This window comes from Pan troglodytes, chromosome 4 (genome assembly GCF_028858775.2).
Source record: "Pan troglodytes isolate AG18354 chromosome 4, NHGRI_mPanTro3-v2.0_pri, whole genome shotgun sequence".
Classification (NCBI taxonomy): Eukaryota; Metazoa; Chordata; class Mammalia; order Primates; family Hominidae; genus Pan; species Pan troglodytes.
Window position 1 is genome coordinate 45,202,495 of NC_072402.2, and position 26,755 is coordinate 45,229,249.

The window sequence follows — 26,755 nt, forward strand, 5'->3', positions numbered from 1 at the left end:
GGCTGAGGCAGGAGAATCGCTTGAACCTGGGAGGCAGAGGTTGTAGTGAGCTGAGATCGTACCATTGCACTCCAGCCCTGGCAACAGTGCAAAACTCCGTCTCAAAAAAAAAAAAAAAAAATTGAGATATACCAGCCTGGGCAACATGGAAACCCCATCTCTTAAAAAAAAAAATTAGCTGGGCATGGTAGCTTGCTCCTGTGGTCCCAGCTGCCCAGCTGCTCCAGTCTGAGGCTGGAGGGCTGCTTGAGCCTGGAAAGCGAGGTTGCAGTGAGTTGAGATCACATCACTGCACTCCAGCTTGGGAGACAGAGCAAGACCCTGTCCAGGTGCAGTGGTTCACACTTGTAATCCCAGCACTCTGGGAGGCCGAGGTGGGTGGATCACTTGAGGCTAGGAATTCGAGACCAGCCTGACCAACATGGTGAAACCCCGTCACTACTAAAAATACAAAAATTAGCTAGGCGTGGTGGCTCACACCTGTGATCCCACCTACTCGGGAGGCTGAGGCAGGAGAGTCACTTGAACTCTGGAGGTGGAGGTTGCAGTGAGGCAAGATTGCGCCACTGCACTCCAGCCTGGGCAACAGAGAGAGACTCCGTCTCAAAAAAGAAAAAAAATTGAGGTAAAATACATGTATAATATATGTACAGTAAAATGCACCAATTTTAAATGCTTAGCTTGATGGATTTTTAAATATGTATATATCCTGGTAAGCAACGAACCAGATGAAGGTATAGTACCCAGAAAGCTCCCTCATGCTCCTTCCCAGCCAATAAACATCTCTCACAGGTAACCCCTATTCTGAATTCTATCATCAGAGGTTGGAGTTTTAAAATAACTTTCTTTCTTTTTTTTTTTTTCCGAGACTGAGTCTTGCTCTGTTGCCCAGGTTGAAGTGTGGTGGCGCGATCTCGGCTCACTGCAAGCTCCGCCTCCCGGGTTCACGCCATTCTCCTGCCTCAGCCTCCCGAGTAGCTGGGACAACAGGTGCCCGCAACCAAGCCCAGCTAAATTTTTTGTATTTTTAGTAGAGACGCGGTTTCACCATGTTAGCCAGAACAGTCTCGATCTCCTGACCTCTTGATCCGCCTGCCTCAGCCTCCCAAAGTACTGGGATTACAGGCATGAGTCACCGCACCTGGCCTCTCTTCCTTCTTTCCTTCCTTCCTTCCTTCCTTCCTTCCTTCCTTCCTTCCTTCCTTCCTTCCTTCCTTCCTTTCTCTCTCTCTCTTCCCTTCCTTCCTTTCTTCTTTTTCTTTCTTCTTCTTTCTCTTTCTTTTCTCTTTCCCTCCCTCCCTCCCTTCCTCTTTCTCTCCTTCCTTCTTCCTTTTTCTTTCTTCTTTCTCTTTCCCCCTCCCCTCCCCTCCCCTCCCTTCCCTTCCCTTCCTTCTGCAGAGTCTTACTCTGTCACCCAGGCTGCAGTGCATTGGCATGATCTCAGCTAACTGCAACCTCCACCTCCTGGGGTCAAGCAATTCTCATGCCTCAACCTCTCGAGTAACTGAGATTACAGGCGTGCACCACCACACCAGGCTAATTTTTGTACTTTTTTTTTTTTTCCTGAGACAGGGTCTTGCTCTGTCGCCCAGGCTGGGGTGCAGTGGCACGATCTCAGCTCACTGCAACCTCCACCTCTGAGGTTCAAGCGGTTCTCGTGCCTCAGCCTCCCGGGACTACCTCCAGGGACTACATTGTGCGACAACACGCCCAGCTAATTTTTGTATTTTCAGCAGAGAAGGGTTTTTGCCATGTTGGCCAGGCTGTTCTCAAACTCCTGGCTTCAAGTGATCCACCCACATCAGCCTCCTAAAGGGCTGGGGTTACCGGCGTAAGCCACCACCCCTGACCTAATCAATTTTCTATAATAAATATATTACCTATATACTTTTTTAAAAAGCTTTTTATAACTTTTATTATTCAAAAGAAGTCATTTTGATAGTCTATAGCCACCTTATTATTTAACACAATGAAAAGTATATTTTGAGTATCTAGCCACCAGTTATTGAGCAAGTATCTTCGTGGTGTTTTACATTATTTAATTTTCACAACAATTTCGTCAGGTGGTATTATCGCCACATCACAGTTAAGGAGGCTGATGGTTGGAGATGTTAATTTGTCAAGGCCACATAGTAAGAAATGGAGTCTTGGTTGTGATGAGCTCAGAAGTTCACCTTCTTCTCCTTCTGCGGGGCTAAACCATCCCTCCTGCCTTCTGCCTATCCCCAGTTTGTCTATTATAGGACAAGCGGTCTATTACATGCTTGAGCAGGTCTGTCATACTCTCCTTTAAAAACCCATTGAAAGCAGCCGGGCATGGTGGCTCATGCCTGTAATCCCAGCACTTTGGGAGGCCAAGGCAGGTAGATCACTTGAGGTCAGGAGTTCAAGACCAGCCTGGCCAGCATGGTGAAACCCTGTCTCTACTAAAAATGCAAAAATTAGCTGGGCATGGTGGTGTGCGCCTGTAATCCCAGCTACTCAGGAGGCTGAGGCAGGAGAATTGCTTGAACCTAGGAGGTGGTGGTTGTGGTAAGCGGAGGTAGCACCACTACACTCCAGCCTGGGCAACAGAGCAAGACTCCATATCAAAACAACAACAACAACAACAATCCCAAAAAAGAAACCCATTGAAAGCATTAAAGTAGACAATTTTAAAGTGATTTTACAGCCAGGTGTGGTGGCTCATGCCTGTAATCCCAGCACTTTGGGAGGCCAAGGTGGGCAGATCACTTGAGGTCAGGAGTTCAAGATCAGCCTGGCCAACACAGCAAAATCGCATCTCTATTAAAAATACATAAATTAGCTGGGCATGGTGGTGTGCGTCTGTAGTCCTCATTGCTCAGGAGGCTGAGGTGGGAGGGTCACTTGAACCCAGGAGGGGGAGGTTGCAGTGAGCCAAGATCATGCCACTGCACTCCAGCCTGGGCAACAGAGCGATACTTCATCTCAAAAATAAAATAAAATGTCTAAAGCCATTTTTGTAAAAATAAATAAATAAATAAATAAAGGTGATTATACACACCACAAAGGTCTGGGAGGGTATACTGCAAACAGTATATACTGCCAGGGAATAGAATTGGTACTGGTAGGACTTTTGTTTTCTATTTCTAAGCTTTTATACTCATTATTTTTAAAAATTATAATAGTTAAAAAAAGATGGTCAGAAAAAATTGTAGACTTTTCCTGTGTTGTATCTTTCAAATGTCGGTGCATCTCAATATCAGAAACAATTTCTAGAAATATGTACTTCATTACCACCCCCAAAGTCTCTACCTGTTTCACTGATTTCAGTATCTTTAATGCTAACATATCTGGGACAATAAAAGCATTTGACATATAACTGGCATATGCTTTTTTCAAGTTTTAGATATACTGACATATCCTCATACTAATTTTCAAATTAGAATACATGTTAAAATAATATGGAAGGGCTGGGTGCAGTGGTTCACACCTGTAATCCCAGCACTTTGGAAGGCTGAGGCAGGGGGATTGCTTTGGGAGGACGAGGCGGGCAGATCACTTGAGGTCAGGAGTTCGAGAACAGCCTGGCCAACATAAGATGAAACCCCGTCTCTACTAAAAATATAGAATTTAGCTGGGTGTGGTGGTGAGTGCCTGTAATCCCAGCTACTTGGGAGGCTGAGGCAGGAGACTAGCTTGAACCCAGGAGGCAGAGGTTGCAGTGAGCCAATCACACTACTGCACTCCAGCCTGGGCGACAGAGTGAGTCTCCATCACAAAAAATAAAAGAAAAAATAATATGGAAGAAAGAAAATGTACAGGGAAGTACTTTTCCTTCTGAATCTTGTAACTTGCCAAAGGTAGCTATTACAGGCTAAACTGTGGCCTCTCAAAAAGATAACGTTGAAGTTCCTAACCTCCAGTACCTCAGAACGTGACTTTACTTGGAAATAGCGTCCTAGCAAATGTAATGAGTTCACAGGAGATCGTGCTGGAGAAGGTGGGCCTCTCATTCAATATGACTGGTATGGCCAGACAGGGAGAAGGCCATGCGAGAATGGAGGATTGGAGAGATGCATCTACAAGCCAAGGAACGTCAAACATGGCCAGCAAACCACCAGAAACTAGAAGAGGACTCCCCTACAGGTTTTTGAGGGAGCATGTCCCAGCTGACACCTTGCTTCCAGACTTCTAGGCTGCAGGTCTGTGAGACAACACATTTCAGTTGTTTTGAGCCACTCAGTTTGTAGTACATTGTCATGGCAGTCCTAGGAAACTAATACAGTGGCCTGGACTTTGAATTATTGCAAATAATGGGGGAAGGAGAAACAGTGAGTCACCTGAGCATCGTGACCTACGGGTTTTCAATGACTTTCCAGTTTATTTTCTGACAGGTGAAAATATTTTCAAGAACATGCACAGTGAACACAGGAATGCTAGGAAGGCAAACATAAAAGGGCACACACACACACGGCAGGTGACTGAAACTTTAATGCACCTAGGGATTGACCACAACATTTACAAATCAGTGTTACTGCATTGGTTTTTCAAAGATTAGCTACATTTATAAACTTTATTTTAAAAGTTTCACAAAGTTAAATTTCCTTAACACTTCAACAGGAATCTAACTCTTTACAGTCTATTAAAATGGTAATATTTTACCTTTTTTTTTTTTTTTTTTTTTTTTAAAGCACTGGTGCTCTTCTTAAGTGAAATGTTAACACAGGGCTCAATACATAAAAGAGAAAGTGAAGTTGTTCCATTTGGGGGGTCCCATAAGGGGCCTCATGTTTCCCTAAGGTGTTACCCCTTCAGACACAGCACAGCCTACAAAGCCATGGAATTAAAATATTAACAATGAATGCATAAAGATTTCACTGACAAATAAAAACCAGGGAGTGCATTCAGTGACCACAACTTTCTAAGCTTCTGCTTTTCCACATGCTTTTCTTTGGTTTTATCACTTTAGAAAACTCTTTGAACATTAATTGTCTGAATGGCAGCTATATTAGTCAGAAGCTGTAATGCTACACCTGGGAATTTATCTACATGATAGATGCTGCTGAATAAAATCCAACAAGAACGATTTTGTTTAAAAAAAAAACTTTGTTAAGGCAGTCTATTGTTCATACTAACAGAAATAAAACATTTATGAATAAAGTCCAAAGCCAAGATAATTCTTAGAAAGATGAAGCATCCCTGCTGGGCACGGTGGCTCACACCTGAATCCCAGCACTTCAGAAGGCCGAGGCTGGTGGATCATCTGAGGTCAGGAGCTCAAGACCAACCTGGCCAACATAGTGAAATCCTGTCTCTACTAAAAATACAAAAAATTAGCTGGGCATGGTGGTGGGTGCCTGTAATCCCAGCTACTTGGGAGGCAGAGGCAGGAGAATCGCTTGAACCCAGGAGGCAGAGGCTGCAGTGAGCCAAGATCATACCACTGTACTCCAGCCTGGGCAACAAGAGCGAAACTCCATCTCAAAAAAAAAAAAAAAAAAAAAAAAAAGAAAGATGAAGCATCCCCAAAATCCAAAAATTCAAAGGGAGTTTCCAAGGAAATGCTACATTGTGGGACTGTAGCATGTATGTCCAAAGGGGATAGAAAAGCAATACCAGCTGGGCATGGTGGCTCATGCCTGTAATCCCAACACTTTGGGAGGCTGAGGCGGGTGGATCATGAGGTCAGGAGATTGAGACCATCCTGGCTAACATGTTGAAACCCCATCTCTACTAAAAATACAAAAAAATTAGCTGGGCGTGGTGGCAGGCACCTGTAGTCCCAGCTACTCGGGAGGCTGAGGCAGGAAAATGACGTGAACCTGGGAGGCGGAGCTTGCAGTGAGCCGAGATCGTGCCACTGCACTACAGTCTGGGCAACAGAGTAAGACTCTGTCTCAAAAAAAAAAAAAAAAAAAGCAATACCATTCATACAATTCAATGTGTCCAGGGCAGGCTGGACTATGGGGAGATGGAGAGATGTACAGTCACACTGATGAAAGACAGGGAGGCCATGTGGAACCCCAGGGGCCACAGAGCCACAGTGAAGCACCAGGCTAAGGCCATGAGTTAACACCACAAACCAGAAAGGCACCAGACACTTGAGCTTTTGGTTAAGTAGGTTGGGCTTGCTCATTAAGGACCTTTTCTTGAGACTCATTCTTTATAATTTATTCATTTCACAAACACTTCAGTAGACTTCACAAACACTAATATAGTTCCTACCATATTAGTAACTCCTTTAATCCTAACAACTCTATGAGGAAGGGACTATTATTAGCCCCATTTTACAGAAGAGGAAACAGGCACAGAGAGATTAAGCAATTTGCCCAAGATCAGGATGTCTGAAAATGTTGATCTGGGATTCAAACACCTTTCAAGGGAATAAATGACACCTTTGAAAGATGTCACCCTTTTTCTCTTAGAAAAATCCTTTAGAAATCCCCTAGGAATTTCTCTAGGAAGAGAAATTTGTCCCAGAAAAATCCTAGGAACCTGCCTGAGTAAAAAAGGAAAAAGTAGCACCAGAATTGATGGTCCACTTGCCCATCACACTGCCAGGATACGATCTCTAAAATGATGACACATTTAAATGAGATAGATGAATTTGAAATTGGTCACAGATGAAAGATGAACACAGGATTTTTTCCATTCTTAGTAAAGGCCCTTAGAACATTTGAATTCGTTTAAAAATGTCTGAGTAAAATCTTTAATGTTGCACACTGGTTAAACCAATTGGAAGCTGATTTGGGAAGCGCTTGCTTCTCTACCACAGAGGCTAGCATTAAAAAGGCAGTAAATAAATAGTAAACTTGCTATTTTTTTTAAAAAGTAGTTTCCCAGCCTGACCAACATGGTGAAACCTCGTCTCTACTAAAAATACAAAAATTAGCGGGGTGTGGCAGCGCATGCCTGTAATCCCAGCTACTGGGGAGGCTAATTGCTTGAACAGGAGAATTGCTTGAACCCGGGAGGTGGAGGTTGCAGTGAGCCGAGATTGTGCCACTGCATTCCAGCCTGGGTAACAGAGTGAGACTTCATCTCAAAAAAATAAAATAAAATAAAAAAATAAAGTGGTTTCAAATAAGGGTTAAGAATAACCTTGTACATCCCAATTCATTACTTTATCATATTCTTGAATTCTTTGCTTTATGTGAGAAAGTTTATTCTTTAGGTAATCACAGCGTTCTTTTTTTTCCAGAAATGTAGGATCCTGTAAAAGAAATATAAGTATTATTTTGGCTCCTGGCTTCCTCAGTGAAAAACACAGAAACATACATTGTCACCCAGGAAATGATCATACATAGCAAAAGTCTCTACAGCAGATTCTGAACTCAGGGTAACAGTTAAGCTCTCTACATATTTTTTAAATGTACTTTTTTTTTTTTAGAGCAGTTTTAGGTTCACAGCAAAATCAAGCAGAAGTACAAAGTGCTGAGACACCTTTCATTTTAATATCTGATAAAGCTAGGTACAGTGGCATGTGCCTGTAGTCCCAGCAACTCAGGAGGCTGAGGTGGAAGGATTGCTTGAGCCCAGGTATTTGAGGCCAGCTTAGGCAACATGCCAAGACCCCATCTCTTTAAAAAAAAAAAAAAAGTAGTAAGTATAGAAAATATTAATAAATGGTCTCTCCAGCCTTTACTGATTTTTTTTTTCTTTTTGAGACAGGGTTTCACTTTGTTGCCCAGGCTAGAGTGCAGTGGCGTACTGTCTCCCAGTGCAACCTCTGCCTCCCAGGCACAAGTGATCCTCCCACTTCAGCCTCCCAAGTAGCTGGGGCTACAGGCGTGTGCCACCACTACCGGCTAATGCTTGTATTTTTTTGTAGAGACAAGGTTTCGCCATGTTGCCCAGGCTGGTCTCAAACTCCTGGGCTCAAGCATTCCACTCGCCTTGGCTTGCCAAAGTGCTGGGATTACAGGCCTGAGCCAGTGTCCAGCCACCTCTACTGATTTTGAGATTAAGTTAGAGTTGGAAAGATGTAAAATCAGTTCATCTTTTTGAAGGAACAGGTGGAGAATTCCTGATCAATGCTCATTTCTCTAGGTTGCTAAATCAGGACACAGCAAAATGTATTCAGAGCAGACATGAGAAGAAATGGCATCCAGCAGCCATTTTCTCTTAAAAGGAGCATCTCATGAAATACAAAAAGGAACTAGTTTAGCTAACAGAATCTAGAGTCTGTAAATTATCACATATGTACTTGGATAAGAATACAGTTTGAAGAAAACTGTTTTACTCACATTCTTTTTTTTCTTAAACTCTTCATGGATTCTTGAAATTCTCTCATGTTCCTAAAAATAATACATTGTATACTTAAAACATTTGCATTTACTCAAATCATATCTCAAAGCACACTGAGAATTAGAACAAAAAACAATTTTTACCTAAGAAAATAATGAAAACATTCACACACAAAAATTCAATTCACAGGCAAATATTTGAAGGCTTACTATCTGCTAGGCCCAGGCGATAAAAGAGAGAAAGGGCCCTGACCACATGCAACCAGACCCAAGCCCCAGGCCCTTAGGGAGGATACATAGCTTGCCCAGGGTCATACAGCTGGCAAGTTCAGTTTCCTTATTGGTAAAATGGAAATAAAACCATAATGATCTCAAAGGGTTGTAAGAAGGTTCACTTATTTGAAATGATCCTTATAAAGTGCTTGCCACATAATAACCACATTAGCTATGATTATGTTCATCCTTTTTGGAAAGTTCTTTTTTGAGTTATTAGGTGTTGGGATTAAGAAGTTTGAGAGTATGCAACTTTTGAAAATAGCTAATATAAGGCTCCTTGTAACTTTTTTCTAAGTTTTATAATAAATACGAACTTTGTTAAGGAGTTGAACGGCCTATCCAAAGGGAACACATTACTATAGCAATGCCCTCGTTCATCCATGCAAACCTATGCATAGAGATTGTCAGACAATGCAAACCTAATAAATAAATAAATATAATAATTTACAGCATTTTTTTTTTCTTTTTAAGACAGTCTCCCTCTGTCGCCCAGGCTGGAGTACAGTGGTGTGATCTCAGCTCACTGCAACTCCCACCTCTCTGGCTCAAGCTGTTATTGAGCCTCAGCCTCCCAAGTAGCTGGAATTACAGGTGTGCATCACCATGCCCAGCTAATTTTTGTATTTTTAGTAGAGATGGAGTTTTGCCATGTTTCCCAGGCTGGTCTTGAACTCCTGGCCTCAAGTGATCTGCCCACCTTGGCCTCCCAAAGTACTGGGATTACACGCATGAGTCACTGTGCCCAGCCAGTAATTTATAGTTCTAAAAGCTTGCCCTACACCTGTAATCCCAGCACTTTGGGAGGCTGAGGTGGGTGGATCACCTGAGATCAGGAGTTCAAGACCAGCCTGGCCAACATGGCGAAACCCCATCTCTACTAAAAATACAAAAATTAGCCAGGCATGGTGGCGGGCACCTGTAATCTCAGCTACTTAGGAGTTTGAGACAGTAGAATCACTTGAACCCAGGAGGCGGAGGTTGCAGTGAGCCAAGATCACGCCACTGCACTCCAGCCTGGGCAACAGAGACTCTGTCTCAAAAATAAATAAATAAATAAAAAACTAATAAAATAAAAGCTTGGCCTGAGAACTTTTTCTATCACTGATCCATATCCTTTTCCCAGTATATTTTCTTCTTTTTTTTTTTTTTTGAGACAGGGTCTTGCTCTGTTGCCCAAGCTGGAAGGCAGTGGTGTAATAGCTCACTGTAACCAAAACTTCTTGGGCTCAAGCGATCCTCCTGTCTCAGCCTCCCAAGTAGCTGGGATTATACGGCACATCACCAGGCCTGGCTAATTTTTATTTATATTTATATATTTTTTATTTTTGAGATGGAGTCTCAATTCTGTCACCCAGGCTGGAGTGCAGTGGTGCGATCTTGGCTCACTGCAACCTTCGCCTCCTAGGTTCAAGTGATTCTCCTGCCTCAGCCTCCCGAGTAGCTGGGATTACAGGCACCTGCCACTACGCCCAGCTAATTTTTTGTATTTTCAGTAGAGATGGGGTTTCACCATGTTGGCCTGGCTGGTCTCGAACTCCTGACCTTGTGATTCACCCACCTCGGCCTCCCAAAGTGCTGGGATTACAGGTGTGAGCCACCATGCCCGGCCGCTAACTTTTACTTTTTTGTGTGTAGATGTGGTCTTGCTATGTTGCCCAAGCTCATCTTGAACTCCTGGCTTCGAGCACTCTTCCTGCCTTGTCTCTCAAAGTGTGGGGATTACAGCCATGAGCCCCCTTGCCTGAACTATTTTAATTCTTCAATCTCTTTTACATACTGAGATCATGAGTATGTTTGTGTTTTGAATGCTTGCCAGCAGTGAAGATAAACCTGGTGATTTAATTGTAATCTGTAATAACAGATCCTGGACAAGGAATAAACTTGCTGTTGGGGTTAGCACTGCTGTGCTGGAGATGCAGTCAGAGATGAGCTGTAACATCCATCTAGAGTCTGTCACTGAATTTAAGGAGTGGTGAGGACCAGAGGGATTGTTTGGGGCAATATTTCTACTTTATGGGCTCAGAAAAGTCATGTGACTATTTTTCAGTGGTGCACAACCATGTCTGTGGGAGAACCTGCCTCCAAACAGGCCCACTGGGCTTTGAAATGCCTCACATGCTTCCATGGGGACATGGTGGGAAAACGAATGAGCCTGTGGACTCCTGCCCAGGACAAAGCTCGGCCTGTGGCCAAGGAGAAGCTAACTTTTGTAATATGGTTAGTATTTCTACTTTAGATAAGGACTGGAGGATACACTGATAATAATAACCGTGGGCCTGCCATTGGGTTACTTACAAGCCCTGTCTTGTTAAAAATCACAGGTAATGGCTGTTGTTGATATTGTGTGGAAACATCATGGGAAGACTTAGTCTCTCAACCTGTACTGTCATCAGGACCCTCTTGATTTCCCAACTGCAGACCATGTGCTGCAGCCCTTGTCCATTCATACAAAGCACACAAACCAGATACCACTGGGTGTTGGCTCAAAGATTACAGGTCAAGGTCAAGATTTTCTTTGTTTTTTTTTTTGAGACAGAGTCTCACTCTGTCGCCCAGGCTGGAGTGCAATGGCACAATCTCGTCTCACTGCAACCTCCGCCTCCCAGGTTCAAGCCATTCTCCTGCCTCAGCCTCCCGAGTAGCAAGGATTACAGGCGCCCACCACCATGCCCGGCTAATTTTTTGTATTTTTAGTAGGGACGGGGTTTCACTATGCTGGCCAGGCTGGTCTCGATCTCCTGACCTCATGATCCGCCTGCCTCGGCCTCCCAAAGTGCTGGGATTCCAGGTGTGAGCCACCGCGCCCAGCTTTTTTTTTTTTTTTAAGACAGAGTTTCGCTCTTGTTGCCCAGGCTGGAGTGCAATGGCGCGATCTTGGCACACCAGAGCCTCTGCCTCCTGGGTCAAGCGATTCTCCTGCCTCAGCCTTCCCGAGTAGCTGGGATTACACACATGCACCACCACGCGCGGCTAATTTTGTATTTTTAGTTGGGATGGTTTCTTTTTTTGTTTTTTTTTTTTTGAGATGAAGTCTCGCTCTGTCGCCCAGGCTGGAGTGCAGTGGCACGACCTCAGCTCACTGCAACCTCCGACTCCCGGGTTCAAGCAATTCTCTTGTCTCTGCCTTCTGAGTAGCTGGAATTACAGGCACACACCACCATGCCTGGCTAATTTTTGTATTTTTAGTAGAGACGCGGTTTCACCTTGGCCTCCCAAAGTGCTGGCATTACAGGCATGAGCCACCGTGCCTGGCCGAGATGGGGTTTCTCCATGTTGGTCAGGCTGGTCTGGAACTCCCAACCTCAGGTGATCTGCCCACCTCAGCCTCCCAAACTGCTAGGATTACAGGTGTGAGCCACCACGCCCGGCCTTACAGGTCAGGATTTTCTTCATTATTACTCCCAACCTCAGTTGATCTGCCCACCTCAGCCTCCCAAACTGCTAGGATTACAGGTGTGAGCCACCACGCCCGGCCTTACAGGTCAGGATTTTCTTCATTATTTCTCCCAACAAGCCTGCATTTCCCAACCTGTGCTGATCCAGATTCCTGGGGCCTCATGCCTTCCTGCACTCCTTTGACGGCCTCTGAGAGACTAGGTCACCCTTCTTAGACCTGTGGGCCTTGCTTATTTTCCAAATGGTACTGACATTCAACCTCAATATTTGCTGAATTTCTCTTGCTTCCTGGTACTGGCGTCTCTTAGCCAACACCATTCCATTGCTCCAGGATTAGGAAAATGTTACTGTAATACACATTTGGCTTAGTTAACTCATAATGATAAGTGATTTAAATGCACACTTAGCAAAGAGTCTGTGATTGAAACAAAGACACCTAACTTCTCAGGTAAAAAATTTATATATATATATATGTGTGTGTGTGTGTGTGTTCCCATACATAAATTTGACATTTAGGTTTTTTTTTTGTTTTTTGGTTTTTTTTGGCTCTGTCGCCCAGGCTGGAGTGCAGTGGCATGATCTTGGCTCACTGCAACCTCCGCCTCCCGGGTTCACACGACTTGCCTGCCTCAGCCTCCCAAGTAGCTGGGACTGCAGGCATGTGCCACCACAGCCAGACCGACATTTAGTTTTTACAAAGCTGTGTTTTTAAAATTTAATCATACATGTAATAGATTAATACAGCCTCTTTTAAAAAGACAGAATATTACACAAATATTTATACCAGCATTATTCGTAACAGCCAATGAGTGGAAATGACTATATAGACATTTGGAAATGACCAAATGTCTATCTCTTGATAAATGGATAAACAAAATGTGGTATATCCATATAGCAGAATATTATTCCACCACAAAAAGGAATATGTATTGACTTATGCTAAAATATGGATGAACCTTGAAAAGATTATGGAAAATGAAGAAGCCAGACACAAAAGATTGACATGAAATGTTCAAACTAGGCAAATCCATTCGGACAGAAAGTAGATTAGTGGTTGTCAATGGTTGGACAGAGCTGAGAATGGGAAATAACTGCTAATTCGTAAAGGGTTTCATATATATATATATATATATTTTTTTTTTGAGACAGGGTCTCGCTCTGTTGCCCAGGCTGGAGTGCAGTGGCGCAATCTCGGCCCACTGCAACCTCCACCTCCTGGGTTCAAGTGATTCTCCTGCCTCAGCCTCCCAAGTAGCTGAGATTACTCAGCCTGCCAACGTGCCCAACTAATTTTTGTACTTTTAGTAGAGACAGCATTTCACCATGTTGGCCAGGCTGGTCTCGAATTCCTGACCTCAAGTGATCTGCCTGCCTCAGCATCCCAAACTGCTGAGATTACAGGCATGAGCCACCACCCCCAGCCAATATAGGGTTTCTTTTTGGGGTGATAAAACTGTTGTGGAATTTGAGTGGTGCTGATTGCAAAACTCTGTAACTATACTAAAATTCACTGAATTGTACACTTTAAAAGGGTGGGTTTATTATATGTGAATGAGATCTCAATTAAAAAGAGTACATCTGGGCCGGATGCAGTGGCTCTTGCCTGTAATACCAGCACTTTGGGAGGCTGAGGTAGGTGGATCACCTGAGGTCAGGAGTTCGAGACCAGCCTGGCCTAAATGGGGAAACCCTGCCTCTACTAAAAATACAAAAATTAGCCGGGTGTGCACCTATAGTCCCATCTACTCAGGAAGCTGAGGCAGGAGAATTGCATAACCTGGGAGGCAAAGGTTGCAGTGAGCCGAGATTGCACCACTGCACTCCAGTCTGGGTGACAGAGCAAGACTTCATCTCAAAAAAAAAAAAAAAAAAAAAGAGTACATCTGATTAAAAAATGGCACAGGTGGCCAGGCACGGTGGCTCACGCCTGTAATCCCAGCACTTTGGGAGGCTAAGGCGGGTGGATCATAAGGTCAGGAGTTTGAGACCAGCCTAACCACCATGGTGAAACCCTGTCTCTACTAAAAATACAAAATTAGCTGGGCATGGTGGCGCATGCCTATAATCCCAGCTGCTTGGGAGGCTGAGGTGGGAGAATCGCTTCAACCCGGGAGGCAGAGGGTGCAGTGAGCCGGGATCGCGCCATGGCACTCCAGCCTGGGCAACAAGAGCAAAACTCCATCTCAAAAAAATAAAATAAAATAAAAATTAAAAAATGGCACAGGTTATAAGGCATTCCTATTTCAAAATGTGAAAAATGTGGGGGGTGGGGAAGAGCACTACGAAAAAGCTTAAGCCTCTGTAACTACCATATCTACTCCTGGTTTTCCTCTTTGTCATAATCACAGCTACCTGTCTGATGTGTGTGTCCAGCAGCTCACATTTGTAGCATATCTCATATCTGCTTTTTTTTTTTGGAGACATGGTCTCACTCTGTCCTTCAGGATGGAGTGTAGTGACAAAATCACAGCTCACTGCAACCTCCACCTCCTGGGTTCAGGCAATCCTCGCACCTCAGCCTCCTGCTGGGTCTACAGGTGCATGCCACCATGCCCGGCTAATTTTTATATTTTTTGTAGAGACGGGGTTTCACCATGTTGTCCAGGCTGGTCTTGCATGCGTGGGCTCAAGCGATCTGCCCACCTTGGCCTCTTAAAGTGTTGGGATTACAGGCATAAGCCACTGCGCCTGGCCATTTCTGCTCTCTACTCTTACTCAGTGGGCGCTCTGCCTTTGGGCCTGGGGTGCTAACTGCTGGGCTCTGGCTTAGCAGGGGAATGCAATGCCCCTGGTGGCTTCCCTACATTCCCTTTCTGAATAAACCTTTGTGAATTATCCTAATTTGAATGTGCTATCTGTCTACTTTGGGACCCTGACTGACTCAGTATCTATCTTAGGCAAATTTGTATTTTACTTAAGTAAGAAAATAAAATATGGGTAAGCACAGAGTGAAAAAAAAAAAAAAAGAAATACTGTTTAATAATTGAAGACAAAAGATATTAAGTTACCTAATTTGAATTGTCATCTTGACTAGACACCTTGAGGATCTCAAATGCTTTCCTAGACACAGAAAGCAGATGTAAATGGTTATAAATTTTTTTAAAAGCCAGATTTTGGGGGCCAGGCGTGGTGGCTCCCGCCTGAATCCCAGCACTTTGGGAGGCCGAGGCGGGTGGATCCCGAGGTCAGGAGATCGAGATCATCCTGGCTAACATGGTGAAACCCCATCTCTACTAAAAATACAAAAAAATTAGCTGGGCGTGGTGGCAGGTGCCTTAGTCCCAGCTACTCGGGAGGCTGAGGCAGGAGAATGGCATGAACTCGGGAGGTGGAGCTTGCAGTGAGCCAAGATCACGCCACTGCACTCCAGCCTGGGTGACAGAGTGAGATTCTAGCCTCAAAAAAAAAAAAAAAAAAAAAAGCCAGATTTTATGCCAAATGCGGTGGCTCATGACTGTAATCCCAGCACTCTGGGAGGCCAAGGCAGGTGGATCACTTGAGGCCACTCTTGGCCAACATGGCAAAACTGCATCTCCACTAAAAATAGAAAAAAATTAGCTACGTGTGGTGGCATGTGCCTGTAATCCCAGCTACTCGGGAGGCTGAGGCAGGAGAATTGCTTGAACCCAGGAGGTGGAGATTGCAGCAAGCCAAGATTGTGCCACTGCACTCCAGCCTGGCAACAGAACAAGACTCTGTCTCACAGAAAAAAAAAAAATGCCAGATTTTATTCATCCTCTAGATTTCAGTGCTCCTCCTAGGCAGCTGCACATACTAACCTGTCGGCTTTCCGAATGATGTGGCAATCTGCTCATCACTGCATCCAGCTCATCAAACTTCCTCAGGACAGCCTGAACTTCTGCAGACAGCTCTTTGTACTCTGAAAACTGGTCTTGGAACACAGCTTTAAAGCGTTCTCGCTCATCATCTGTCTGAATCACAGGGTATTTTCTAGGGGAAAAACATAAGCCAAAGATATAACTGTTTCACTAAAAGAAGCTGAATGGGAAATCAGCTTATCTTATTCCTTACTGATCATATTGTACCTTCAATTCAATACATTACCTCTCAGATAACAACTATTTACATACATGATTTTAAGCACAGAGTATTAACTTGGAGACAAACTGGAAAATGAAAGGACCAAATGGGGCCCCTCAACTTCTACCTTGAGGAAGAATTCAGACTGACACTCACGCCACATAGTCGGGCATCACGATAGGTTTAGGAATGTGGCCTGGGGGGATGTGTCCACTCAGTAGTTCAGGTTTCATTTTTGCTGTTCTCAGTTCCTTGAAATTAACTTCTGAGTCTCTTTGTCTGTCACCACTGGTGGCCATTTCACACTGCAGTTAGGGAGAAAAAGAGGATTTTTAAATAAACATAGGCAGAAAAAAACCCTCTGAATTCATTCTTAGAAAATGAGGAAGAAGATCAGGTGGGGTGGCTCAAACCTGTGATCCTAGCACTTTGGGAGGACAAAGCCAGAGGATCACATGAGGCCAGGAGTTCAAGACCAGCCTGGCCAACATGGCAAGACCCTGTCTCTATAAAAAGTTTAAGGCCAGGCACAGTGGCTCACGCCTGTAATCCCAGCACTTTGGGAAACCGAGGTGGGCTGACCACTTGAGATCAGGAGTTTGAAACCAGCCTGGCCAACGTGGTGAAACCCCATCTCTATTAAAAATACAAAAATTAGCTGGGAGTGGTGGCGGGTGCCTATAATCCCAGCTCCTCGGGAGGCTGAGGCAGGAGAATCGTTTGGGCCCAGGAGGTGGAGGTTGCAGTGAACCAAGATTGTACCACTGCACTCCAGCTTGGGAGACAGACTGAGACTCTGTTTAAAAAAAAAAAAAAATCTGGCAGATGCAGCGGTGTGTGTCTGTAGTCCGCTAGTAGCTACTTGGGAGGCTTGGAGGCTGAGGTGGGAGGATTGCTTGAGTCCGGGAGGTAGAGGTTACAGTGAGCTGTGATTGCATTACTGCACTCCAGCCTGGGTGATAGAGTGAGACTCTGGCTCAAAAAAAAAAAAAAAAAAAAAAAAAAAAAGAAGAAGAAAATGGGGAGGAAGACAGGAGGAAGAAAAGTGGAAATAAGAGTTAACATTTCACATCACAATTATATGTTTTATAGTCACAAAGTTGTTCTGAACGTTTCTGTAATAGCTAAGGGAATCACATTTGGGATATGGTAATACACAGTAGGTAAAACACACTCCAGCCCCAATCGTGTACATGTCAAAGGTGGATGATGCAATGCCAAACACGCAGTCTTAAGAACTTACCTATTTAGAATTTACACCCCAACTAACCGTAAAGGAATAAAAAATGTAATTCAAAATAAATTCAAGGATAAAAATGGAACAAGGCTACTTAAATGCAAAGAGAAAGTAATGATAATGGCAATTTGGGATGATTTAATTGTAAGTAACCACTGAGTGGATTAGAAAAGGAAATGAGTTGGCCGGGCGTGGTGACTCATGCCTGTAATCTCAGCACTTTGGGAGGCCGAGGTTGGTGGATCACGAGGTCAGGTGTTCAAGACCAGCCTGGCCAGCATGGTGAAACCCTGTCTCTACTAAAAATATAAAAATTAGCCGGGCATGGTGGCGGGCGCCTGTAGTCCCAGCTACTTGGGAGGCTGAGGCAGGACAATGGCGTGAACCCAGGAGGCGGAGCTTGCAGTGAGCCAAGATCACGCCACTGCACTCCAGCCTGGGCAACAGAGTGAGACTCTGTCTCAAAAAAAAAAAAAAAAAAAAAAAAAAAAAAAAAAAAAAAAAAAAAAAAGAAAAGAAAAGAAAAGAAATGAGGTTGAGGCCAGGTGCAGGGGCTTACACGTGTAAGCCTAACATTTTGGGAGGCTGAGGTGGGAGGTGGGAGGATCACTTGAGGCCAGGAGTTCGAGGCTGCAGGGAGCTGTGAATGGTCCACTGCACTCCAGCCTGGGCATCAGAGCAAGACCCTGTCTCTTAAAAAAAAAAATTAAAAACAGAAGTGAGGTTCAGAGAGGTCAAGTCAATTCTCCAAGGTCACATAACTATTAAGTAGAAAAGCCACAATTAAAACCCAGAACTGGGCCAGGCGAGATGGCTCACGCCTGTAATCTCAGCACTTTGGGAGGCCAAAGGGGGTGGATCATTTAATGTCAGGCGTTCAAGACCAGCCTGGCCAACATGGTGAAACCCTGTCTCTACTAAAAATACAAAAATTAGCCGGGCGTGGTGGTGTGCACCTGTAATCCCAGCTACTCAGGAGGCTGAGGCAGGAGAATGGCTTGAGCCCGGGAGGCGGAGGTGGCAAGGAGCTGAGATTGTGCCACTGCAGTCTAGCCTGGGTGACAGAGCGAGACTCTGTCTCAAAAATAAATAAATAAATAAAACCCAGAACTAGGCCATGTGCAGTAGCTCATTCCTGTAATCCTAGCACTTTGGGAGGCCAAGGCAGGAGGATTGCTTGAGCCCAGATGTTTGAGACCAGCCTGGGCAACATAGGGAGATGCTGTCTCTACAAAAAAAAATAAAAAAATATATTTTTTCTTGAGACAGAGTCTCGTTCTGTTGCCCAGGCTGGAGTGCAGTGGCATGATCTCGACTCACTGCAACCTCTGCCTCCAGGTTTAAGCAATTCTCCTGCCTCAGCCTCCTGAATAGCTGGGACTACAGGTGCACACCACCATGACTGGCTAATTTTTTGTATTTTAGTAGAGATGGGGTTTCACCATATTTCCCAGTCTGGTCTCAAACTTCTGAGCTCAGGCAATCCACCCACCTCAGCCTCCCAAAGTGCTGGGATTACAGGCATGAGCCACAGTGCCTGGCCAAAAAATAAAAAATTAACTGGGTGTGGTGGCATGCACCTGTGGTCCAGGCTACTTGGGAGTCTGAGGTGGGAGGATTACTTAAACCCAGGAGGTCAAGGCTGCAGTGAATCGTGATCATGCCACTCCACTCAGCCTGGGTGACAGAGTGAAACCCTGTCTCAAAAAACAAACAAACAAACAAATAAATAAATAACCCAGAACTATTTGGTTTATTGATACTTTTTTTTTTTTGATACAGTCTCACTGTGCCACCCAGGCTGGAGTGCAGTGGCGAGATCATATAGCTCACTGCAGCCTCGAACTCCTGGGCTCAACCTATCCTCCCTCCTTGGCCTCCCAAAGTGCTAGGGCTACGGGTGTGAGCCACGGTGCCTGACCTGGTTCATTGATACTTTAAATGAATAACATAAAGAAACCTGTTAGCTTAAATGTATATTGTTCATATCCTAAAGTTGCATGGAGTTCTAGTAGCACACTAGAAGTGAGCTTGTGATGGACGGGGCAAGCAATGCCATACTGCTACTGGAAAGTAAGATGGTGCTTGGGAACATGATTCCTCTTTGGAGCAGTAACCTCCCTCCCCTCTACTGACCCCTTAAGCCTTCAAGAAATGCTTGCTGAACTAAACTGAGAGTGGCTTGGGAGGGCCCCTACTTCACCGCAAATAAAAAACCAAACAGGATTTTAAAACCTTAATCTTCATCTTGCCAGGAAGCTTTAAAAATCCTTTGTTTCCTGATTTCCTTACCCTGAAACTGGCTTTGGTTTAATATTAGCTCAATCTAAAAACCACTAGCACTTTAACTCACCAAATAGCACACCCTTTAGATTGGATTAGGTGTGGAGGCTGCTAACCAGCCCTAGGGGAAGGTTATGAAAAGGAAAAGCTCTCCAACCATGGCTCTAGGTGGGACAGAAGCCAGATCACCTAGATGTAGAAAGCATGCCTCGCCACTTGGTCTCCAAATCTGCAAAAACATGAGTGGCGAGCAGAGTACCCCGAGGAAATGAAATTAAGCCAGGATATTTTTAGGCAACACATTTTGAAGTTAGTATTTATTCTGCTGTACTTCTTGCTGATTAGGATGCCATTTCTTCATCCTAATGAATTCCTATATACTTAGTCTTGAAAACGAATAATGGTATTAAACATTAGGGGGAGCTTTTTTGGCTTTAATAAATGAATTTCTATTTCTCTTTAACTTCTGTTTTATTTTTTTTGACCCCCATATGGACTCATGGTTTAACTCCTAAATGTTTAACAATCCAGATCTCGTGGTGCTGAGGAAGCTGCTATGAGCTTGTTGATCCTCTGGATCTCAGCAGCAGTCCCAGCATCAATCTCAGATCTCCTGGTCAAAGCTGCTTTGGGCAGAAGGTCCATCATTAATTTGTTTTCTACATAAAATTTTTTTAAGGAAGAACTAATCATTTTTCTTACTTGCCCATCCCTAATTGTAAGACTTACCTTTTAATATAGAAAGGGAGCCTGAAGAAATCAGAATATTTCCATGTAGACATTTCATCTGCTTTAAATTTATTTTAATTACTTAATTTATTTTTGAGACAGTCTCGCACTATTGCCCAGGCTGGAGTGCAGTGGTAACAATCTGGATCTCAGCTCACTGCAACCTCCACCTTCCAGGTTCAAGTCATTCTCCTGCCTCAGTCTCCCAAGTAGCTGGGATTACAGGCTTGCGCCACCACACCCGGCTAATTTTTTGTATTTTTAGTAGAGATGGGATTTTGCCATGTTGCCCAGGCTGGTCTCAAACTCCTGACCTCTGGTGATCCACCCACCTTGGCTTCCAAAAATGCTGGGATTACAGGTGTGAGCCACCATGCCCGGCCTAAATTTTTTTTTATTTTTATGGTCTTAACTTTTTTTCTGCTCTTTTTGGATGAACCTTCCCGATCATCAGTTTGGAAAACTCTATTGGGAAAAAACTTTTTTTTTGAGACACAGTCTCGCTCTGTCACCCAGGCTGGAGTGCAGTGGCATGATCTTTGCTCACTGCCACCTCTGCCTCCCAGTTCAAGCCACTCTCCTGCCTCAGCCTCCCGAGTAGCTGGGATTACAGGCATGCACCACCATGCCTGGCTAATTTTTGTATTTTAAGTAGAAATGGGGTTTCACCATGTTGGCGAGGCTGGTCCCAAACTCCTGGCCTCAAGAGATCCACCTGCTTTGGCTTCCCAAAGTGCTCGGATTACAGGCGTGAGCCACTGCACCTGTTCTCTATTGGGAAGAAATCTAAAACCACATATGAGACAAAGAATTAAATCCTTGTCAGGCTTTTGTGGGAAGACTGCATTAAGCTCCAGCATGGGAAAGGCCACTCTTAGACAGTACTCTTGATGACAGACATGTCAAAGGAAAGGGGAAAATGGCCCAGTGCCCCAGAGTAACATCACCGTTCTTTGCTTCCAGCAAAAACTAGTCTAAGTAATGTTATGAATATAATTATTAAACTTTTCAACTTAAAAATGGGCTGAATGAATATCTGTCAGGTTAGAAATAGAGAGAACTAAGGGAGGCTGAGGCAGGACAATTGCTTGAACCAGGAAGTCGGAGGTTGCGGTGAGCCGAGATCGTGCCACAGCACTCCAGCCTGGTGACAGAGTGAGACTCTGTCTCAAAAAAACAAACCAAAAAAAAAAAAAAAAAAAAAGGAAAAGATATAGAGAGAACTAGCTATGTGTTTCAGTATGCATTTATTTCTCCAATTCTTGATTCTCTCTCCCTTTGAGTGTATAATATAATAATGCACAGGCCCCTGACCTCAAACCCATACCATCACGTTCCATGCCCACATTAGATTCCGGCTTTTCTAGCTTATAATATAAACCTGCACAGCACTTAAAGCACAGCCTTCAGAATTTGTTGCTGTCTCTATGGGATCTTATCTTATATCTATTATTTCTTTTAAAAGTGGTCTTATTTGCTTTTAAAAATTATATTAATTAAAACACAAAATAAGAAGGCACCCCCTAGTATTAAACCAAACAACAGACAGGAAACTGAAGTTCAGAGAAAGTAAGCAATTTCCCCAGGATCGCAGAACTAGTAAGTAGCTGACCTAGTACTCAAATTTAGATTGCCTGATTCTAAAGTTCACTTGCTGGCTGGGTGAGGTGGCTCACACCTGTAATCCCAGTGCTTTGGGAGGCTGAGGCAGGAGGATCACTTAAGACCAGCCCAGGCAACATAGTGAGACCTCTTCTCTACTAAAAATTATTTAAAAATTAACTGGCATGGTGGTGCATGCCTGTAGTCCCAGCTACTTGGGAGGTTAAGGTGGGAGGATTGTTTGAGCCCAGGAGTTTGCGGCTGCCCTCAGCCTGGGTGACAGACCCTTTTGAATTTTCAACCAAGTAAATATGCTCTCTTTTCAGAGAAACAAATCCAAAGACTGAATTCTCAACTCCTTGCTAAGAAATAATGTGCAGGCCGGGCGCGGTGACTCACGCCTGTAATCCCAGCACTTTGGGAGGCTAAGGCGGGTGGATCACGAGGTCAGGGGTTCGAGACCAGCCTGACCAACATGGTGAAACCCTGTCTCTACTAAAAATACAAAAATTGGCTGGGTGTGGTGGCGGGCGCCTGTAATCCCAGCTATTCAGGAGGCTGAGGCAGGAGAATTGCTTGGACCTGGGAGGCAAAGGTTGCAGTGAGCCGAGATCACACCACTGCACTCCAGCCTGGGTGACAGAGCAAGACTCTGTCTAAAAATAATAATAATAATAATAATAATAATGTCCAGTATCTCAAAAAATGAGGGTAAAATTTTCAATGAGGGTAAAATTATGATTATTAAAATAAATTATTACATATATGTAAATAATGATAACAGCATCTCACTGAGTCCTCTCAGCAAACTTGAGAGGTATGAATTATTACTATTGCAATCTCACAGATGAAGAAATGCAGGCATAGAAAGGTTAAATAATTTGTCTACTGCCACACAGTTGGTAAATTGTGGAATAGAAATTCCCTGACACTACAAAATTTGGCATCTTTAAAAAAAAGTATTATTGGCCGGGCATGCTGGCTCACACCCATAATCCCAGCACTTTGGGAGGCCGAGGCGGGCAGATCACGAGGTCAGGAGATCGAGAACATCCTGACCTCGTGAAACTAGCTAACATGGTGAAACCCCATCTCTACTAAAAATACAAAAAATTAGCCGGGCGCGGTGGCGGGCACCTGTAGTCCCAGCTACTCAGGAGGCTGAGGCAGGAGAATGGTGTGAACCTGGGAGGCGGAGCTTGCAGTGAGCCGAGATAGCGCCACTGCACTCCAGCCTGGGTGACAGAGACTCCATCTCAAAGAAAAAAAAAAGTATTATTATTATTAATTTCTTTTTTAACTGTCCTGTGTAGTAAAAAATTTGGCATCTGAAAGCAAGGTGAGAAGGATACAAAGAACAGCACAGAACTTTAAATACAAGTGAAGAAAGTTTCAGAGAATCACTTTCATTTAAAAAATAATTAAATTTCAAACATATGTTGGTTTGTTTACTTGCATAAATTTTCATCTAACAAAATTAAAAGAAGCTATAGATATGATTGTTTAATTTGGTCCTTTTAGTATCTGGAAAAAAGCTCAAAGTCCTAATATGAACTCGATGTAATAGCTACACTTTCTTTTCTTTTTTTTTTTTTAAACAGTCTCACTCTGTCACCCAGGCTGGAGTGCAGTGACATGGTCTCGGCTCACTGAAACCTTCACCTCCCAGATTCAAGTGGTTCTCGTGCCTCAGCCTCCAGAGTAGCTGGGATTACAGGCGTGTGCCACCACGTGCAGGTAATTTTTGTATTTTTGGTAGAGACGGGGTTTCACCATTTTGGCCAGGCTGGTCTTGAAATCCTCGTCTCAAGTGCTCCGCCCTCCTCAGCCTCCCAAAGTGCTGGGATTACAGGTGTAAGCCACCGCACCTGGCCAATAGCTACATTTCACAGATGTACGATACTACTATGTAGATAAATAGACCTAAGAGAAAAGTATTAACAAATCTAAAGTATAATATGAAGTAAACTTTATTCTTACCATTTTCCTTTTCGATGACAATGATGGCTCATTTATCTGGAACAAAAAGAGTTCAAATAGTTTTTCAAAGGCATGTGAAGCTACTTTGCAAATATTTTCATCCATTTGCATTTATAGCCCAACCTCAATTTTAAGAGGTTGATCCTCTACTTGATGGGTGTTTCTCATCCTCTTTTTGCCTAGGTTTTGAAGGGCCAGCGGAGAACTAAGAAGAGGGATAACTGTAATTGCCTGTCAATCAGGGCATAGAGAGGAGTAGGGAATACAGGGATGGTGGAAACTGTTAGATAAACCACTCTGAATTACCCTCAAATTTTATTTATTCTTGCCTCCCATTACTTTGCATGATTAAAGAGTTAGGACAATTACTCTACAAAATTAATAGAAAAAAGCCCTAGGCCATTACATCTTCTAACCTTTAGGAAGTTATAGCAACGTACAGACAGGCACAACCTTCAACATCAGGTGACTGAAGTCTAATTAGGCATTATGAAAAGTCTCATAGACATAAGTTTTTGTTGAGAAAGGAAAAAGAAATAAAAGTATTATGTTGATCATTCTATTCATATAGAATTTTTAAATATTAACATTTAATAACTTATGCAACTAGCATAAATTTATGAGGAAGTATGTGTTTCACTATCTGGATTTCATACTGATTAGAATTAACATTTTTTACTTTGTACACAGAGATGTACATTTAAGAAATAAATTGTAACTTTAAGAAACAAAAATTTAATACACGTGAAGGTTTGTTACATTAAAAAAAAGTAAGAAATATGCTTAAAATGCTAAGACACATTTTTAGAAATAACTTGAATCTATGTAGAGTTCTAGCAAGATAAATTATTTTGTGACAATCAAGCTAGGCACGGTGGCTTATGCCTGTAATCCCAGCACTTTGGGAGGCTGAGGGGAGAGGATCGCTTGAGGCCAGGAGTTTGAGACCAGCCTGAGCAACATAGCAAGACCCCGTCTCTACAAAAAATTTAAAATATATATAGAGAGAGATCACATGGACACATGTCAAAGTCCTTTGTATAACATGTAGGTACTTGTTATAAAACTATTTTTTTCCATCAAGCACAGTGGCTTATACTTATAATCCCAACACTTTGGGAGGCTGAGGCAGGAGGATTGCTTGAGCCCAGAAGTTCAAGACCTGCCTGGGTAACATAGTGATACCCTGTCTCTACAAAAAATATTAAAAAATAGCCAGGTGTGGTGGTGTATACCTGTAGTCCCAGCTACCTGGGAGGCTGAGGCGGGAAGATTGCTTGAGCCTGGGAGGTCAAAGCTGGAGTGAGCCATGATTGTGCCACCGTATTGCAGGCTGGGTGACAGAGTGAGACCCTTCCTCAAAACAAACCATCAACAACAACAACGACAACAAAATGATTTGTTTCCCATTCCACTAGGTGTAAAAAGAAAATCTAAGGCTGGGCGTGGTGGCTCACACCTGTAATCCTATGACTCTGGGAGGCCAAGGCAGATGGATCACCAGAGGTCAGGAGCTCAAGACCAGCCTGGCCAACATGGCGAAACCCTGTCTCTACTAAATACAAAAATTAGCTGGGCATGGTGGCATGTGCCTGTAATCCCAGCTACTAGGGGGGCTGAGGCAGAAGGATCGCTTGAACCTGGGAAGTGGAGGTTACAGTGAGCAGAGATTGTGCCACTGCACTCCAGCCTGGTGCCAGATATTGGGGGAAATTCATCCCCGATATTTCACGTAGGTTCTTTTCTATATTCCCTAAGTGTCGGCCAGTCTGAGAAATAAAGGGAAAGAGTACAAAAGAGAGAAATTTTAAAGCTGGGTGTGCAGGGGAGACATCACATGTCAGCAGGTTCCGTGATGCCCCTGAGCCGTAAAACCAGCAAGTTTTTATTAGTGATTTTCAAAAGGGGAGGGAGTGTATGAATAGGGTGTGGGTCACAGAGATCACATGCTTTACAAGGTAATAAAATATCACAAGGCAAATGGAGGCAGGGCGAGATCACAGGACCACAGGACGGGGCAAAATTAAAATTGCTAATGAAGTTTCAGGCATGCATTGTCACTGATAACATCTTATCAGGAGACAGGGTTTGAGAGCAGACAACTGGTCTGACCAAAATTTATTAGGCGGGAATTTCCTTGTCCTAATAAGCCTGGGAGCACTACAGGAGACCAGGGCTTATTTCATCCCTTATCTATGATTGTAAAAGACAGCCATCCCCAAAGCGGCCATTTCAGAGGCCTACCCTCAGGGATGCATTCTCTTTCCCAGGGATGTTCCTTGCTGAGAAAAAGAATTCAGCGATATTTCTCCTATTTGCTTTTGAAAGAAGAGAAATATGGCTCTGTTCCGCCCAGCTCACAGGCAGCCAGAGTTTAAGGTTATCTCCCTTGTTCCCTGAACATTGCTGTTATCCTGTTCTTTTTTCAAGGTGCCCAGATTTCATACTGTTCAAACACACATGCTCTACAAACAATTTGTGCAGTTAACTCAATCATCACACGGTCCTGAGGCGACATACATACTCCTCAGTTTATGAAGATGACGGGATTAAGAGATTAAAGTAAAGACAGGCATAGGAAATCACAAGGGTATTGATTGGGGAAGTGATAAGTGTCCATGAAATCTTCACAATTTATGTTCAGAGATTGCAGTAAAGACAGGCATAAGAAATTATAAAAGTATTAATTTGGGGAACTAATAAATGTCCATGAAATCTTCACAATTTATGTTCTTCTGCCATGGCTTCAGCCGGTCCCTCTGTTCGGGGTCCCTGACTTCCCGCAACAGTGCCACTGCACTCTGGCAACAGAGTGAGACTCCGTCTCAAAAAAAAAAAAAAAAAAAAAAAAAAAAATTAAAAAAACCAAAAAACGGGCCAGGCATGGTGGCTCACACCTGTAATCCCAGCACTTTGGGATGCCAAGGCCGGTGGATTGCTTGAGTCCAGGAGTTTGAGACCAGCCCGGACAACATGGCAAATACTCATCTCTAAAGAAAAA

At 43.6% G+C, this 26,755-nt stretch overlaps 1 protein-coding gene across 4 annotated transcripts in view; it reads right to left on the reverse strand.

The window, feature by feature from the left end:
• Positions 1 to 4,437: 4,437 nt before the first annotated feature.
• MARVELD2 (MARVEL domain containing 2) overlaps positions 4,438 to 26,755 on the reverse strand; it is a 29,286-nt gene continuing 6,968 nt past the window's right edge. For 2 of the 4 annotated variants that reach the window (XM_517724.9, XM_009449056.5), the window contains exons 3-7: positions 23,755 to 23,790; positions 16,080 to 16,228; positions 15,662 to 15,833; positions 8,211 to 8,261; positions 4,438 to 7,177 (exon numbers count right to left, since the gene is read on the reverse strand). In XM_517724.9, the coding sequence (XP_517724.3) occupies positions 7,055 to 7,177; positions 8,211 to 8,261; positions 15,662 to 15,833; positions 16,080 to 16,228; positions 23,755 to 23,790 (531 nt within the window). In that variant the 3' untranslated portion in view covers positions 4,438 to 7,054. The remainder of the gene's footprint in view (positions 7,178 to 8,210; positions 8,262 to 15,661; positions 15,834 to 16,079; positions 16,229 to 23,754; positions 23,791 to 26,755) is intronic. The other 2 variants (XM_063810403.1, XM_016953198.4) reach the window with 1 other exon arrangement.